This window comes from Syngnathus floridae, chromosome 13 (genome assembly GCF_059516105.1).
Source record: "Syngnathus floridae isolate MCC-2025c chromosome 13, RoL_Sflo_1.0, whole genome shotgun sequence".
In the NCBI taxonomy this organism is placed as follows: Eukaryota; Metazoa; Chordata; class Actinopteri; order Syngnathiformes; family Syngnathidae; genus Syngnathus; species Syngnathus floridae.
The window spans coordinates 4,314,738-4,333,924 of NC_142425.1; the positions used below are offsets into that span (position 1 = coordinate 4,314,738).

General features: G+C 45.9%; 1 protein-coding gene across 6 annotated transcripts in view; it reads left to right on the forward strand.

Annotated features, from left to right (window-relative positions):
• The window catches only part of sox2 (SRY-box transcription factor 2), an 82,055-nt gene that overhangs the window by 44,459 nt on the left and 18,409 nt on the right, over positions 1 to 19,187 (forward strand). For 3 of the 6 annotated variants that reach the window (XR_015861958.1, XR_015861956.1, XR_015861955.1), the window contains exon 4: positions 12,040 to 12,327. Coding sequence is in view for 2 of the 6 variants with exons in the window: in XM_088393087.1 (XP_088249213.1) it covers positions 15,646 to 16,604; positions 16,783 to 16,792 (969 nt within the window). In the remaining 4 variants the exon portion in view is untranslated. Of the gene's footprint in view, positions 1 to 12,039; positions 12,328 to 15,284; positions 16,935 to 17,659; positions 17,726 to 19,187 lie in introns of those variants that run through there. The other 3 variants (XM_088393087.1, XR_015861957.1, XM_088393088.1) reach the window with 3 other exon arrangements.

A 19,187-nucleotide genomic window follows, 5' to 3' on the forward strand; every position in this document is an offset into this window, starting at 1 on the left:
CCAAACATAACCTCAGAACATTGAGGCAGACTTGCTACCCACAATCTGAATAAAAAAGTATTGAATTTAATGAAAGAAATATCCCGACCCACCACCATAACATGGAGGAGGGAACAAAGAGTCATAACTGAAACAGGTCAGCAAATGGCCCCCTTGTTGCTGAATAGTTGATTCTATTGTTTATAGCGGTTCCCGCACTTCAAATGTTGTGTTAATATCACCATTGATGACATGCTATCAGCACATTTTAGTTGCACAACGCTTTCCATTTTGCCCACAGCAAATGTTTGTCATTTGGCTGAAATCGAAGAAGCCAGTGACGGCGGCCCAGTGTTGTTCCGCGGGTATTTGCATATTAGTGCAAGCGTAGCTGTATGCATTATCAAACAAAGAGGTTACAAAAGATGAGAGAGGGCATGCGGGGCTTTTGCACCACAATAGCTCGGCAAGGCTTAAACTGATCCACAGCATACCGACGACGGGGACACACGTCAACCTGAGAAGGAGCCAACACGCACTGCGCGTGCACATCTGGTCTTCTCCGTAGTCCGACCAAGGCCTTTTGACGTGGACGCTAACGCAGTCACAATTCACAGTACACAATACAAGGTACACAATACACACTTCACTTTACACATGGACTCAAATGTAAAGTGTGGACACAAGACCCCCAGTAAAGTGCACATACTAGCTCTGAGTGTGTGTGTGTGTGTGTGTGTGTGCGTGTGTGTGTGTGTGTGTGTGTGTGTGTGTGTGCGTGTGTGTGCGCGCGTGTGTCTGTGTGCGCGTGTGTGCGCGCGTGTGTGCGTGCGTGCCACAGCGGTCAGTACTGAGGCATTTTCTCGCAATTGGGGAGGGTGATGGCGGGTTGCAGGGTGGACGAGAAGCAGAAAGAGGATTAGAGTGACATGGAGACAAAGAACAACAATAGTTTGTCAGAGGATTTTATGGAAAAGCTGATTTGGAGTATGCCACCAGCCACGAGTAATCACAACCGCAGGATTTATGACTAAATCAGTTAGAGAATTTGTAACTAATATCATTGCTGCAATGTGGGCGAGACATTTCAAGCGGGCGGGGTCATGCAGAAGCACTGAAATTAAAAGATGGAAAATAAGGTGAAAATGCTTTGGAGAAAAATCAATGTATTCAAGTTTGGTGCAACACAAGATGGCCGCCGATGGCTTCAGTATTTGCGACGATGAGTGAGCAGCATTGTTGGTCTATTCGGGTGATAACAACTCACCTATTTTCTGGGTTTGGTCATGGGACATTTGCAAGCATAGCCCACCCGGCACTGATGACATTTCGTTTGACAGGAAGTAGCAAAATGGCAGCCTGCCTAACTCATAGTTGGCAAACACAATATGAATCAGAATACATTATTGTTCGTAAGTTGTTGAAGTAAACTTTTTTTTACAAAAATCGCTGTTGTTTTGGTTTGTCACTTGCTGCTTCAATTCCAGCGATTTTCATCTTTGTTTTCCCCCTTATAAAAATTTCTGGCAGCCCAAGCTTTGCGAGACGTGGAAGAGGCAGAAACGGCATGATCAGTGGAAATGAATGAAATGATTTAATGTTTGAGTCAGCCTCGCCCTGGGGAACGGAACGATACAGGCTCCCTAATTGACACCGGGTCAACTGCCTCACTTCTTCGCTCGCTGGCTCGCAGACACTTGCACTGTTTGACACGGTTCCAGCTGTCTTTCTTTCTTGTCCCAAACACACATTACAGTGCCGCCAGTAGCCACGCAGGCCTGTCCAGCGTGGGCCAGAATGGCCCAAACAAAGGCTTGCACTGTCTTGCTGTAATGATGGATGAGCGCGACGCTCGTATTTTGGACGGATCTGACAAGAGTCAGTCCATTCCCAGGCCAGCGTACTGGACAACAGCTTTATATCACACGTCCTTAATAGCCCTTCAATGAATTCTTTGGCGAGCAAAACACAACAAAACATGGCATGTTCTGGAAATGGAAGCACGGGAAAGCATCATTTGATTAGAAGAGAAATGGTCACTCATAGCCAATGAACAGAGCTCGCTCTGTTCGCAGTGGCAGTGGAAGACTTTGGCAAAAATATATTTGGAGCAAAAAAAGGCCAAGTGGGGCTTGAGCCAAAGAGTGGACAAGTTGACGAGTCAGCTTTATGACTTCATATCAACGTTTGAAGTCGACTATTGGCTACGAATGGGCACGTTCCGGTGCTAAGTATCATATCGTTTCAATACTCGGCCTTATTTCAAGGTATTGGCCCTCACGACTCAACCGTGAACATTTTATGATCAGGACCTCGAAATTAGACGATGAGCAGAATAGAAAATTGCTATTAATTTCATGCAATTTGGAGAAAAATGCTATTCTGGGGATATGATTTCTTAAAAATTATTACTACTATTAGTAATGGTATTGTTACCTGGTGACTACTCAAGAGTCAAAGGCCACTCTGGCACACCATAAGCTCACTCATTTTCATTCCTCTCATATACAACACGCTGCAAAAAAACTGTGTATTGACTTGTAATCAGATGCCAGTCAAGACACTCGCATTAGCCGCATAAGAGAAAGCACACTGATTCCCCACCGGCTGTATTGTCCCTAAACGTCTCGTCTCTCTATGGACTGTAAATGATTTAATTTGAGCAGCAGATGTGGCGTCGAGATGCCGCTCGTGCCCGTTGAGTGAGACGGGCGGAGGAAGAGTGCGAGGGAGGGCTGGAGAATGAGGAAATGACAGGAAGGAGAGAAAACGCTTGGCAAAATGACAGCCAACAGCGGCCCGGGTACTCGATGCCGTGATTTGCTGTGCGTGCACGCGCGTGGTGACAGCTGAATGAAAATCAATCTGCTTCGACATCTGCCGTGCCTTCCTCAAGTGTGAGGGCACGCAGATGGGCCTTCCTCGGCTGGCGGGCGGGCAATGCAGGTCTTTGCACTTCTTCTCGCGCTCTTCATCTCCTCCTTCCTCTGTCTTCTCTTCTGCTAATCAGATGCCGGTGCGCCTCTGAAGAGGAGCTCTCTTTTTCCCGCGCCCACATCTCCGAGTCACTCGGGCAGCAGATGTTTGGGCCCTCCGAAGCCGCAATTGGGGCTCTAATCACACTCATTGACAGCTGGCGGGGCCCCCGTTGCAGCTCTGAATGGCAAATTAAAGCGTTTCTCAGATAACGTTGCTAATTGGCTCAATGCTTTCTAAACCCGGAGATCACGCTTGTAATCTGCATGCCAACGCCACCGGCGAGATCTCCGTCTTTCCTTGCCCCCCCAAAAGTCTCATTTTGCTTTCTCTCCTGATGTGTTGATACTCGCTGATGCTCCCATCAGATTAGCAAACGCTAATCGCAAAGCCACAGTTTGTCTCGCTGTCACGCGTCCTGGCGATCCCCTTTCCTCTCGTCTCATCTCATCTCGGGCATTAACTCCACGAGATTGGTAATTGGCTCTTAAAGCGGCAGGCCGCGGACTCGGAAGGCCACTTAATGTCCATCTCTTTGCCTTGCTTGGCTCGGCTCGCCGGTCCATCAGCTAGCTTCCTGCCTGAATGGCATTAACTAGTCCTGTATAGAAAGCGGCGGCCATATTAGAGTTATCCTTCCCTCTCAGCCTCTTGCTTGGCTTATGAGTTCCGATCAGTCAAGATGATATGCTTAAGTGGATATTTTGCTCTCGCATCACTCCAAAATGGGCCACCAAATAACCCCAACTGTCATATGCAAATTCTTCCACTCTTTTTTTTAACTGGGCCCGAGAAACTAAATCTGTATTTATTGGTGTGGAAATTCAGTTTTCCATCACAGCCTGGACACTTTGCCCTTGTCGGGCCCTGCTCGGATTGGCACTTGCGTCTCATTTGCAAAAATAGAAAAAAATAGTTTTGATCATGTTGAAAGTCAGCTAAAATGTTTTGAATCATTTTAGCTTGAATTCTTTTCACTGATTTTGTGTCCCGCAGTCATTTGCAGCAAAGCGTCCTGGCTCAAATTTGGGGCGTGGCAGAGAAGCTGCAGGTGTGATGCGATAGCCGCCACCGCCACCGTGCTCCATCCTCAGCGCGACAAATCAATCAATAACTCGGGGATTTATTTCACACGCTTATCGGCGAATGTATTTGCTGTTTTTCTTTCTGTTGGACTGTGAAGTGGAAAGGGAAGCACACGAAGAGAGCGTTCAGGGGTGCTGAGGTGGAAAGTTAAGAAGCTGTAATATTTTGAAATGTTTTTGTATTTTTTTCACTCATGAGTAGCGACGTTGTGCGAGGAGGCGTTTCAAGCTCTGTTCGGCAGACTCTGCGCTCTGCGCCGGCAACAAATACTCACTCACTCATGCATGGGTGAGAACTTGGGGGTGGCAGTCCTTCCATAAATTATCCCAGAAAATTAATTAGCAATATAAATGCCAGGCAGAATGCATTATGTGCAATTGTCTTGCTATCTTTTCAGAAATGAGTCTTTTAAAATGAGCGTCATATTCATCATCTTTGCAACTATTTTGTGATCAGTGAATTAATAGTTTTACATGGGGGGGGCGCGTTTGTAATTTTAGGCATTCATTGGTGGAGGCGATTGTCTCTTAATTATGACAGCGTCCTCCTCTTATTCGCACCTATTAAATCCTGTTTTGCGGCGTGGCCACAGCCGGCTTGCCTGTCCCTCTATCTGCTAATTACTTCTCTAATTGAATTTGCTCTATGTTGCCAGGCTGTTTTTTTTAAGTGGCTGTTTGTTGCAGGGCCTCATTGTGTCTTTGTGTGACAGCTCGCCGCCTCGCTGACAGGAACAGGATGCCCTCCCTCCCTTTCTCCTCCATCTCCCTGTCTGTATTCTTGTCCCTCCGTCGAGATCATTACCTATAGCTCCTCGTATGAATGAAGAAAATTAATTAACACGAGTCGGTGAAACACTTGCTGCTCTGAGTTGCCCTCCACGCTCATCGCGTTGCGCCTCCAGCGAAAAGGGGTCAAACTCATTCTTGTCACAGGCTACATCGTAGTAAACTTAGTTTACAATCGCCTCGTCAAATAAATAAATAAATAAATAAATAAATAAATAAATAAATAAATAAATAAATAAATAAATAAATAACTGACAACAGGCTCTATCTGGTTGTTTAAAAAAAAAAATATATATATATATATATAATTTATATATAATTTATATATAATTTTTGCCTGGCAAATAATTTCTAAGCAGAATCAAAAACATTAGGCTGCCATGATCGAACTGTCTTGGCCAAATCCAACACTCAGCATTCCCTCCTCCATGCCTCCATTTATTACTCCCTCAACCATCTTGTCCCTTTGTGAAAACTTTTTCTCCTCACTTCATATTGATCGGCGCTCTCTCCCTCCTCCGCACCATCCATCCATCCATCTATCCATCCATCCGTCCATCCTCTCTCTCTATTGATCCTTTCCTCCCTCTCCCTCCGCCACTCTCCTCCCAGTGCTATCTCACTGGCCTTTTGTCTTCTTATCGAGGCTCGACGGTTTATTCTGGCGGCCGTTATTGACGGGATTCTCGCTGCAAGGCCAACTAATGCATCCCTAATGCCACTTTTGTTACTCTGGAATGTTGGGGCTCGCTTCAGACGCACACGCGTGCGTCCCTGCACAGGTTATGCCGGTGCATCGTGTATAAGGAAAAAAAAAAGGCCACCCGAATGTTGATCCCGGCTTTCTATTTGTTGGCAAAGCCAGCTATCAATCAAAAAGGCCCACTCGTACCGCCGCGTGTCCATGTGCGTGTGGGTCTTGAGTGACAGGTGGAATCAAGGCTGAGGACGTTTGATAAGCTTGTATTGTCGGTCGCGCCCTACCCCTCCAGTCCCCCCACCCCGCCTCCCTTCACACCGCCACCTCGATAAGAAATACATTGGAATAGAACTGATAACGCCGGTGGAAACAGCAAAGCCCCACTCTGAAAACACACGCACACACACACGCGCAGGCGCAGGCACACAAGCAACGCCACGGGAGAGCTTGTCTTTCTTCAAGCGCCTTGGCTGTAAGCGATACCCTCAACAAACAGCAACACGCCACCTCCAGGAAAAAGAAGATCTCCATTTTGTGTGCGACATACACTCCGGTGTGTTTGTCGGGGGAAGGATGATGCGCGATACGGCTCCAGGATATGCTCGGCTTACTGAAAAGGTCTCTCTGATAGCGCTGCTGTTTTTGCGTGTGTGTGCATGTGTGTGTTTGTGTTGTGAACAGCAGTGAATGAATACAGTAATAGGCTTAAAGTGGCTGAGGCGCAGTGTCAGACTTAACCAACAACAGGGCGCTCTCAAAAGAGTGACTGACAGCTGTCCGTGTGTGTGTGCGTGTTTGTGTGCGTGCCATTCTGAGATTTCAGGTCAAACAGACAATAAGTCGTCAAATGTTTCTCATGCTACTTTTACAATAAAGCTGCCATCACAGTTGAGTGAAATCGGATCAGTGACATGAAAAGTGTTCTCGGGACGCAAATGTCATCAGAGCGTGGACGATTTGGAGTAGCCCAAATTTAAGGTCACAGGTGGTCCTGCCAGCCCGAAATGTGAGCTTATTTGTATCTGATTTTGATGCTGTCACAAAAGCAGAAGACTGCGTATGTCCAGAAGTGGTCAGCTATGGCCCTCGAAACTGCAATTCCAGCAGTATCATTTATTAGTGGGCCCAGCAAGGTTTTCATTATGAATCAAAATTGTACAAAATCAGATTCATTTTGGCAATCTTTTGGGTCAGCTGTTCATAACATTGCAACTCAATTATTTTCTGTGAGCCCGAAAACATTTTGCTTGCCCCCAACGCTCTGTTGCATTACTTTGAGGCCTTTTTAACATTGAACAAAACACACAAAAAGTAAATAAAGAGCGTCTTAAAACAAAAAAGAACTTAGTCGTATTGTTTTTTAGTCTGTAACAGCAAAATATTCAAAGTGCATCAATTGGTTGAAAAAAAGAGCGATTGCCACTGCCACCTACTGTAGTGGATGTGCAATTGCACTTTATTTTTATCATAAGCCTGGCAAATTCAAAAACAAAATACAAATCTTATATTGCTGTCAGGTTTGTTTTTGTGAGAAAAAAAACAAACAAAGTTAGTGACCGCAGCGGTTGGCACTCAAAGTTGGGAAAAGTTCAGGGGTGAAAAATGCTATACACACAACATTAACACAAGTTGTCCATTATAGAGAAAGAACAGTGACCTGTGAAGTCTTCCACAAAAAAAGGTCTGAACATGATGGGACGAGAAAATTGAAGATGAAAAAGAAAGAAAGCACAAAAGCTTAAGAACAGGTTGCATGACCAGAGGCCACGAGAAAATGGCCTTATTGTGAATGTGCATTAACGGCAAATGTGATGAAGTTATATTTGTGTGATGTGTGCGTGCGCGCGTGTGTGTGTTGTGTTGTGTGCAGTGACTCAGGGGCTAAGAAGGCAGAAGTGAGGGGTGGAAATCAATGTCAAATTACACACGCCCGGCTGGACCATTGTACAGTATGGCCGCTATATTCCAGAGAAGCCACTTTCAAGATGATGCGGCCAAATAAGGCTCAACTTCAAGATCATTTTTATCGATCTTGAGGAGCTGTCAATAAAGACTTTGTGGAGTGTGTGTGTGTGCGCGTGTGTTTATGCATGCGTGGACCTAAGAGAGATGTTGGGATATGTGTCACGGGGCTCATACAATGCTTTGGAACTCGGGCTTTGTCCCTGCCCACACATCAGCAACTCTCTGGCCCACTGCTTTTCATTTACATTCGTGACTGGCCGGGCGAGCAAGGCTCACAGAATGAGAGGGGGGGGGGGGGCTTTCCATTACGAAATTGGTCTGGCAGCAGATGCCGCCATTGTTTGGGCTCAGGATCCAAGAAATATTTGGTGTTGGGACCGCTCATGTGAACATCATTGAAGTCATCTCGTTTTCACGGACAATACGTTGGGCAGCGTTTGAAGATGACATATGGAGAAAATCTTCATTTTCCACTCCCATTTGGTTTCTCTCAGCAACTTTCTTCACCTTTCCTAGGCAAACAGCATTGCTTGGTTTTCCCGTGGACGCCGACACGTTTCTGCATCCTTTATGAGCTTGTTGTGAAATTCAACAAGTGCTGTTTAAATAGTACGCAGACGAACGAGCGTCAAGTCACGACCGTGTCGTTTGAGTGATCGCTGAAACGCACAAGCGCGCGCCGGCGTTATCGGAGAGGTGTGAGCTTTCTCAGCCCAAAGATAAACATGGCACTTTTACGGCGTCTCGACTTTATTGCCGCTGTTGACCGCTCTGTCGTCCTGCCGACCAGCGCGTCACGACGGCTACTTTGTGTCTTTTCATGAGAGTCATTGCCCGAAATGTCACGGAATGTTAGAGAAGGCCGCGAAGCAAGAATTCTGCACGTTCCGAGTTGACATCAGACCGTGACCTCGCGATGTTGTCACAGTTCACCAGAGGGATCTGTGAGCTCAAGTTCCCGGATGAGGCAGCCATTTTGCAGCCCCACAATAGCAGTCATTTAATAATAAAAGAGCAGAGGTTCAAAATGGAAAGAGAGAAACTGATTCTATATACTCCTATCTGTGACGGTGATGAAGGGAAAAAAGTTCTGCAGTTACGTTGAACGACATTGCTGCACCTTCTTCTTGTACTTACTGTGAGTTACCGGTCGTAATGTGTTGGCATCACTACTCAAAACCAACACATTTCTTCAAAGCGTGTGTGGGGGTCAGCCCCCCCCCGAATAAATAAATAACTCCAAATCTCTCCATCCTTTCTAGCAAATGCCAGGCAAGCTCTTTGTCAGAAGAGAAGCCAGCATAGTCTCAGTGCGGACGGGTGCTGTCAGAGTGTGGCGGTGCCAAGCCAAAATGGTTTTGGTCATCCTGTTGCCCCCTTTACCTCGTTACCCCAGCGACACAGGCTTAGATGCTCAGAAAAAAAGTGCAAACACTCAATTTTGTTCACAAAACTCAATCAAATTGTGCCGGTGTGTCTTTTCTTTAATTGTTGGCTGTGAATTTTTTTTCTCATTTTGCCACCAGAAGCAAACGGTTGAGCATGTGATCAATCTTTTATCTTTTTAATCGCAAAGGTATCGTTTCTACTTGGTGGCAGCTAGCTGCTGGCAAAATAACTCTCCACACTTCATTAGCGTCGATGAGGTGAGCTGCTCATCTCCTCATTGTTAGCCGGCGCTAAGCTGCAGTAATCCCAAACAAAGGGCCGGGGCCTCACAGCAAACCGTGCGGATTACGGCGCTTTCTAGAAACATCCGCATTGGCATTCAAATTGGCTGGTAAACAAAACCCAGAGTGGTCAGCAAAGCGAGAGAGTATGACGGTGGGAGTGAGAAGCATCTGGGATGTGGACGTGTGTCACAAGAAGGAATGCGTGTGCTGAGCCACGCGCATAAGCATGTTTTGCTAAGCGTGGCGGTTTGAAATTTGCACCGTGAGAGGGAAAAAGACACAAATTTGTTGTTGGTCGTCTTTGTTAGCTGTTACCTTTACACCTGTTGCTGAACCAAAAGCTTAATTCAAAAATATTACAAAACTTGCTTTATGATGAGAACATGATGTGACAATTCATTCAACATCATCAAGGAAATGTCGGTCAAAAATGAGGCTGTCACTTGCTCAACATGTTCATGTGAGATCTGATGTTTTTTTTCCCTTCGACTGACCAAATTTGTTTTGCCTTATTAGCCGATAATCAAGATTTCTTGAATTCTCTCAATCTGCTTGAAATGAGCACGAGGGGCGATGTCCTTTGGATTAGTTCTATTAACTGTCAGTCAAACGAGCTGTCTTTGCTGTCGAACCAATTTGTTTTGAAAATGTATTTGAAATGCACTTCATGTGATGGCCAAGCCTCCTTTTCATCTGATACTTTCCAAAGAGCCTGATGATAGATGTAATCTGTCGTGATGTGACAAATATGCCAGTTTCTACTGATGGATTGTTTTGATAGTGCGCTTATGCTATCAACATTACTTTATTTGATCATATATTCAAACCTCTTGGTAACTTCAAATTCTAAATAAGCTACATCTTCAAAAGACGTTTTATCAGGCACGACATCTGCCGAGTCTAGAGAGTCACGCTATTTTTGTCCAAAAATTGGCATTTGTGCCAATGAGCGAATGAACACTGCCGACTTGATTTGCGTCTCGTTAAAAATAATACATTTCAAAATATTTTTTTAATCCATTCTGAAACAGCAAAATTATCTGACTACGGCAACATTGGACAATCTCTGTCTCTATTTCTCCACAGCATACTGCACAAAGGTTTGCTTTAAAGCATACATCATTTTGAATAAGTTCCATACTCTCTGAGAACCACCCACTGCATGATGGAACCGCGTCGGCAGAAACACTCAGCTTGCGTTCAGTCTGACCGCAAAGTGAGCGGAATCGACCTAATACATTTGACGGCTTTCTTTTCATTTTGCGCTCACAGCGATTTGGGTCAAAAGTCTTCCAACATTAAAAGATAATTCGGATGTTTCTCAAGGCTCCCGTGGTGTCGTTGCGCTCTTCCTGTCGCTTCGCTAGCGGCCTAGCTATCACACTGTGGAGCCTATGCGGACGGATTTATAATTAAAGTTGCTTCAGTTCGCTAATATGATTTTGACTATATAGCCCAGATTGATCAGATAGCAAGTCAAAGTCGTATTTCTTCTTTCCCGCTAAGCCTATTGAGAGTGAGAGTGCTGATCCTCTCATCCCGTCTGGGTGTCATCCGCCGTGTTTGTCTCAGAGGCTTAAAATCTCCAGCAGCACTCATAGCCCGCTGCTTTTCCGCTACAGTCCGCCCTTGAGTCTCAAGACCGGCACGGGTCATTGCTGTGGCCCACTTACCGAACTCAGTCCAGCTTCAGTGATGCATTTTCCTGCCTTTATTGCTGATGCAAAACAATCTTGTACTGTGAATACGTTTGCAACTTTGAAGGCCGTGCACCGGGAAAATGGCCATACCGTTTTTCTTCAGGTCCATATCAATTCTTGAGCAGTGACTGATACCGTGTACCGATACCAGGCATGCGCGTGCACACGTATGCGCCCAGGTATGGCCCCTTTGATTGACAGCGGGTGCTGACATGGTAACGATCGACGACATCCAATCTGTTTGGCCTGCGATCATCCGTAGTGCCCATTGTGTTTGCTGCCGAACACCTTATTGATTAGCCGGCAGTTAATTCCAAATGACATGAAGCGTGGACAAGATTGAGCAAGCTTCTCGGCAACAGTGCCCCTGGGCGTCGGCAGCTTTGACCTCAGCGGCGTCGGCCGCTATGCCCGCCCACAAGATGTGAGGAGGGCACGGTGGCACTCCTAAGCAAAGGTTTCTAGCGGATGCATTTCAGTCGGTCCCCTGAAAATTGTGTGAAATGCACGGCAGCAGACCTTGGCAGGATAATGTATGCAGAATTTAAGCTCTATTGTAGAAATCTTTGATACGCCTGCGCTTGACGGGCATGGCTGCAACCTGCATGCAACCTCTCACCTTTGAACCCTGCCAACACAAACAATACTAATAGCCAAAATAATAGTAATGGCGGCGACAATAATTAAAGCGGAGCCGAGCCCGAACGAATGTTCTCTTCTGGCGGTGCTGCGGCATGTTCTCTTTTGCCGTCACCCTCCAAAGGCAAAAGGAGCGGAGAAAGAATCTTTATCAAATCCCCATTCTGGAGCTTTCAATAAGGCAGGCCATTACCTCACCGGCGCTTTTGTTCAGCCTATACAAGGAGAACAAAATGGTTATTCAGGAGGACGCTTTAGATTTTTATTGTGGGCTTTGCCATTCACAATGAGCCGCGTTATTGTATTAAAAAGAACCATCTGTGGCAGAAACAATGGCTTCAAATTATCTGTGAATACCCAGTGAACAAAATATAAAGCTTTTTTTCCTGCTCATTATGTGAGCTAAGCTAGGGGGTGGAAGATAGGAGAGGAGAGGCATAGACTTTGCTATAACTGACTTTTGTTGTTCTTGCTTGCATTCTTCTCCTTTTGCAATCGGCCCCTTTGCACATCAACGGCTTCCCTTGTTGCAGGGCGAGCGCGCGGCACACGCAGAAGCGCCGCTCGGAAGGACGGATGGGAGCAAACCGAGGATGGCGCGCCCCACCGCCGCCGCTGCCGGCGCCGACGCCGCTCGGATCCGAAGCCCCCGGACGAGTCAGCATCACCTGCGGACCTGTGACGGCCGGCCACCGGTGAACTGATGCGGCGCGCAGCTGGGCGAGATTTGACGGCGGTTGAAGGGCAAAAGAGAAAAACATTTTTTTTCCCCCATCGCTGCCAATCACGGCGAGAGGAGGAAGACGACTGCACGAGAGCAAGTAAGTTGCATCGTGGACACTCGTTGGTGTGTATCCGTGCGTGTGTGTGACACGAGTGGGTGTGTTTCGTGCCTGCTGCAGTCTTGTGGAATGACACATCAGAAAGCCCCACGGACCGGCTCAAACATTTACCTTATTACTATTTTTCGCTTTATTATTTCCGTTTAAATGTAAAAATGATTTTCTAATCGTCTGCCGTTTGGTTGAAAATAATTTGATCGAGCATTTTAATGTCTATTATTCATTTTCAAAATCTCTTTAATAATTAATAACATAACTTACATACGATACATACGATACTGCGCCTTGGAGATGACTTACACTCTACCAACCTTTAATTTAAACATATTTCGCAACCTTATATTTCTTGTGACCTTGTGATTTAATTTGTACTTTGCCGCTACAGTGTATTATTTTTCTACCTTTTGTATGGTGAACTAAACTTTATTCCGGATCAATTTCTAGGGGAAAGCAAACAGTAATTAGGGAGGCAATAAAAGTATTATTGATGTAGTAATTTAGTGTAAGTCTTAAAAAAAACATCTAAAAAAATAATGTTGAAGTCGTGGCGGTGTTTTGACTGTTTTCTGTGCGTCTTCAGTCCCTGGTACGGCCCCTAGTGGCAAAAACATACAATTTATTATTCTATGCATATTTTCCCCTCGCCATAAATCTTTACTGTGGTGGTCATATTCGAAAGGAAATTTTAATCACATTATATTAGAAACATAATGCTGCATGCTGCAAAATGTGCTATTGTATATTTTAGTAAGTATTATCGTGACCCTGACATTTAAAAAATATTTTTATGTTATCCTGATTATTTTTATACTCCATTAGCACTCGTTATCCCCCCCCCCCCCTTCTTTTAACAGCGATGAGGATGCAGATCACTTGTTACTCAAACGAAAAACATGTTGATAGCACAGCTTGCGGCATTAATTACATCCATTGCGACCGTTCATGAGGGCTTTTACAAGTGCAATGCGAGTTTCGCCTATTTCTTTTCTTTCTTTCTTTCTTTATTTCTTTCTTTCTTTTTTCTTTTTTTATTAAATTGGCGCTGATTGTGGATGCGGGGCCATTCCCGGCTGGCCGGGCCGCACAGGTCCCCGCTGTTCCTTTCTTATCCTAAGCAGATTAGAGGTAGCGGGGAACACACTCAGATGCAGATAGCAGCCGGGCGGCCCATTTCAAGCGTGCATTATAATGGAGCGAGCTGCATGGGTCGCCTCTCGCACCCTATTAAGCGCCACAGATGAAGCTTGTGTAGGGTTCCAGGGCCGTCGTAATGAGAGCTCCACCATCAAGCATAATATGCAGGCGCCATGCGTCTATTCGCTTTCAATTATGATTTCATCTATCGACACTCGCTTTTAATTAAATTAGTTCAAGGTGTATGATCTTGCCACTCTGACTTGTTTTCATCCAAAACATCAGCACCACATGATGTCATTTTTTCTTTTTATTAACACCAAATTGTTTGATTTTAACACATGATTGAATTAAGCAAATCTCTGTCCTCCAAGTTTGACCAAACTCCGCTTGTGTCTTTGCTTGTTGTTCTTCGTCTTGCCAGTAGACGGCGCTCGTGTCACGTAGCAGGACAGCGCGCGTTGGTACACACGCACGCACGCGCGCGGACGCAAAGTCTGGGCCGCAGTTTGAAACGCAAAACTAGTGGCAGTCGGTTGTGGCTGCACATGCACAAACTTCGGTGTGGGGAGGAAAGCGAGCGAGCGAGAGGGAGAGGGGGACATATGAGGGAATGATTTGAATGGAAGTGTGTGTGAGACTGGCCTCATGTCGTGATAATTGGGACCCGGGTTTGGGTTTGATGCGGAACATAAGAGAAGCAGGTGTGTGTGTCTTTTCTTTTACTAATTGGCTGACGCACGCTCAGCCTTAAATCAGACAGATTTGCCTTTACTCTCATACTTTACCTTCAAATATTCATCGTCCACTTGTAAACCCCGCTACGCCGTGCACCCCTTAAAAAAAAAAACCTCAACGACAGCATGCAGCAGCGTGGCAGTGGAAGTGGAGTGGAGTTGCGTCTTTGTCCGGCCAGATGTAGCGACAACACGGCAAACAAAAAGGGCGCTTATTTGTGCTGAGATGAGCCCGTCTGCCTTCTGTGTGTTGGCATTCAACTTGAATAAACAAAAGGGAAACATCTTGGATTACCTTTTACTCGCTTTTCAACGCCAAAAAAGTAGCCCCCCCCCCCCACACACACACACACACACACACATGCACGCACACACCACAGCAGTTCAATGCTTTGAGTTAACTAACAAAACTTGATTTAGGTGTTCCCATGCTATTGATGTCGTGAATGTGGTATTAGTCACTTTTTTAAAAAAAGAACTATAACAGCATCGCGGACAATATTGTCTCTACAGAACACTGTCGGCCTTCTGACCATATTTTTTTTTCTGTTTTTCGTTACTTTTTTAAAAACATCGTCGTTTCCGGAGATAATCCAAATCCAACCGAATTGAAATTACATCCACATTAAATGTGTAGTATTTGTTTTTAACTCGAAACCGTTTTTCTATTTTGTGTCTTAAAAGTGAAGTTTACGGTTTGAAAACGTTTGCCACAAAATAAATAAAACCCGGCCTTATGGATTTTTCTAACGTTGCGACAGTGTTTCAACATTGTTTATTTTAAATTATCATTAAGAATAATATTATTTCACACGGACTATCTCCATACTGCTCGAAGATATAGTAAATATGTACTCTGCATTGGCTCATGCAGGCAGGCTGTCTGAGCGTGTTTGTCGGAGCAGGGTAAACCACGCCTCTTTATGTTAATCGAAGGCTCCCATTGGTGTGTCAGGGCAGCAAGGCGGCTGTGATTGGCCCGCTCCAGGCCATTTATTTGCTGACAGCCGCGTCACTTGAATGGTCGTCTATTAACTTGTTCCCAAACTATCTGGACTTGTCAAGGCTCGGGCGGACAGGGGAGAAAAAGTCCACTTTGTTGATGCCTTTTTGGAGAAGCGACGGGCCGAAGAAGTTTTGTGGACACAACATCGCAGGGACCTTTTGGGAGAGAAGGCTCGCTGTGTGTGCGCCGCTCACACACGCACGCACACACACGCGCGCGCGCTCTCGCCGAGCCGCGGGGCTGTGGAAACTCGCCTTATTTTTGTCCAGAGAGAAAGTTGCTGAGAGAATCGACAGGTAACTTTTGTTTAGTTTTGTTTTGTTTTGTTGTTGTCGGACGAGAGAATCGTTCCCGCTACCGTTTGGAGTCGCGTGTTCACGTTTCACCTGCTCGGGAGCGCCGCCCGACTCGTCGTTCCCGATGTATAACATGATGGAGACAGAACTGAAGCCCCCGGCCCCCCAGACCAACACGGGGGGCGCGGGCAACGGCAACACAGCCGCTGGCAACCAGAAAAACAGCCCCGAGCGGGTCAAGAGACCCATGAACGCTTTCATGGTGTGGTCGCGCGGCCAGAGGAGGAAGATGGCGCAGGAGAACCCCAAAATGCACAACTCGGAGATCAGCAAAAGACTGGGCGCCGAATGGAAACTTCTGTCGGAGAGCGAGAAGCGGCCCTTCATCGACGAAGCCAAGCGGTTGCGGGCCCTGCACATGAAGGAGCACCCCGATTACAAGTACCGGCCCCGGCGGAAGACCAAGACCCTGATGAAAAAGGACAAGTACACCTTGCCTGGCGGGCTGCTGGCGCCGGGCGGCAACGGCATGGGCGCGGGGGTCGGCGTCGGCGTGGGCGGCGGCCTGGGCGGCGGCGTCAACCAGCGCATGGACACGTACGCCGCGCACATGAACGGCTGGACCAACGGCGGCTACGGCATGATGCAGGAGCAGCTGAGCTACCAGCACCCGGGCCTGAACGCGCACAATGCGGGCCAGATGCAGCCCATGCACCGCTACGACATGAGCGCGCTGCAGTACAACGGCATGAGCAGCTCGCAGAGCTACATGAACGGCTCGCCCACCTACTCCATGTCCTACTCGCAGCAGAGCACCCCGGGCATGACGGCCCTGGGCTCCATGGGGCCCTCGTCGGTGGTCAAGTCCGAGTCGAGCAGCTCCAGTCCGCCCATCGTCACGTCGTCCTCGCACCGGGCCGCGCCGGGCTGCCAAAGCGGCGATCTGAGGGACATGATCAGCATGTACCTGCCCGGGGCGGAAGTCAGCGAGCAGACTGCCCAGACCAGACTACACATGTCCGGCCACTACCAGAGCACCGTGCCCGGGACGACGATCAACGGCACGCTGCCCTTGACGCACATGTAAGACATGCGCCCGAACGAACTTTGATCAAACAAACTGCGGACTACTTAACGTCGGACTATTTTTGTACAGAAAAAAAATAAAAATTAAAATTGGGCTGGGAAAAGTTGTATAAAAGTCACCATGCAGGAAACGGACAAAAACGCCTCTTTTCCCCCCCCTTTGATTTGTTTTAAGGAAGCTCTAGAGGAGGGATGCATGGATGCAGGAGCTCGACGTCCTCTTCACTTCACTGCTGGATCGAGTTTGCAAGACGACAAAAAAGTGGGAGTCGCAATCCAATCGTTTATTATTGCAATCATCTTTTGTACAGTATTTATCAAAGAAACATTACAATCAGATGAAATTGTTAAGAGGTTGCCTACTTTTTTTCCTTTTATATATAAATTTATATATTGAAAAACAAAAGCAGTTCCGTCAAAAATAGATGGTCGAACTAATTGGAGCGATCAAACAAACTGGAAAGAAAGGGAGAGAAACGCGAGCAGGTAGTGCTTTTTTTTTTTGCCCCTACCGCTCGTTAAGAAAGAATTGAGACTTCTCCCCCAGCTCATTTCATCTTCAAGTTAATTTATATTTCCGTCTCCCACTTTCCATCTGTTTGAGGTATGATGCTTGTGCTCTTTCTTTTCTAATTGATTTGTACAATTCATGTATATTGACTGTGATATTTTATGTTTTGATCTCCAAATTCATTCCTGTAGTTGTACTTTGGAAAAACTGCGGCCTGTACGCACGCGGAAGCCAACCACTCCCATGTATATATACTGAAACTAATACCATCCTTATAACAGCTACGATTTCAACTGAGTATATTTTTTTCCATATGCAGTTTGAAAAGAATAAATTTTGGAAATTTGGATACTTGAAATGCTTTTGAGTTTTGATTTGATTTTGCCTCGTCTTTATTTTGTGTCGCACAGTAGAGTCGCCTTTCACATGGTGAAAATGTAAATTGATGCATTTAGATGGCGGTGCTGCTGTGGTCGTCGTAGTTTAAAATTCAAACGAGTGGCTTTTGTGCTTGCTGGTTAACGGCGTTTGTGTTTTCTAGGATGCGCCCCCCTCAAGCCAAAGTTTGTTGGCAACATTAATCCACCTAATTGTTCCAGGCTGTCAGGTATATTTAGTTTATGCTCTTCTAAAATCACAAAATGGCAACTGGCAACGTTAGAATTTAAAAATACATTAAATTCGCATGTCACTGAATTTAATATCTTGCTCACTCTTGCTAACTTGCTCCTTTTATGATTTTGATTAATTTGTTTTGGGATGTCAAATTCTCTGCCAGTAATCAATTTATTTGCTATAATGACTTTTTTTTTTTTTTTTTTTTGAGGGGTGGTTGTTTTTTTAAATGAGTCTAGAAAAAAGCTGGCTCCTTATTGTTTGGATTTTTGTCGCGCGGTTATTGAGTTCCTCGAGATGGAAAGTGCATTTTGCTGAACAACTTGTGTGTGGGTATTTTGAATGCAATGTTTAATCAAACGTGCCTGCCTGCCTGCTCATGTTCGGCTTCTCCGGTGACTCATTTTTACAAGACCTCTTCTTGTTTTTGAATAAGATGCTACTAAATGCGTCTTGCAGCCCGCCAACCAGCCAGCCAGCCAGCCGGCCAGGGCTTCTCCTCTCTTGAAAAAAAATAATCCTCAAAATGAGCTAACAGCTCGCTTTGAATTACTAACGGTTTTAAATCTGGTCTGGTGTGTGTGTGTGTGTGTGTGCGCGCGCGCGTGGGGGGGAGTGTGCGCGCTGCATCCGAGGTAGATTAAGATTAGGGCCGTTGTGCTTTGCGGGTTCGGGTCCCGGGGGAGCCCGGCTCACATTAACCGGCAGATGAATATTTGAAGAGGCCCCTCGCTCCTGCACTCATCTCTCCCTCCCAGCCGAGCCTATCAAAGGTTAAGGGATCGTTGGTAGCTTCATTATTTATTGATCCAAGACGCGCAATTGTTTGTAATAGGCGAGGACACCGGTGATAAACAATTTGTGTCTAAAAGGCCGAACAGGAAAGCCTATTAAAGAGTCTCTGGTCCCCCCCCCCCACCTCTCCCCTCTTTGTAGAAACATCGGGTCCCTGTTTAGTGGCCCTGAGGACAGAATAAATTATGTTGTCACCTTTGATGTGGCAAAAAAGGCTTTGGCGAAATTATGCAACGTACTCTATACGTTTCATTTCTTTAAGCCTGCTTGTCGATTTGCTCTGGAGGATCAAAACACGCTGGATAATTTATGTTATTTATTACAAGAGGCCAAGACAAAGGATGTCACACATTGATCGTGTTTTTCTGAAATTTGTGCTTGTTCGCTGCGCGGTTAATTGTCGGCGCTAATATACTCTGGAAATGAACATTTGTACAATTTCAGTAGCGCTAAACAAGGCCTTGGAAAATAAATCGCGTGTATTAACAGACTTTTTTTACATTCATTTTTTTGTGTCAAATGAAATAAAACGAATATGACTCAAGAATATCATACAAGAAAGTATTTTAAAGTGGCGCTCGCGTCAAGCATTTTGGAACAAATGCGGAAACTCGGAGGGGCCCTGAATGAACCATGATGATTGTATTTGGACTCGTTGG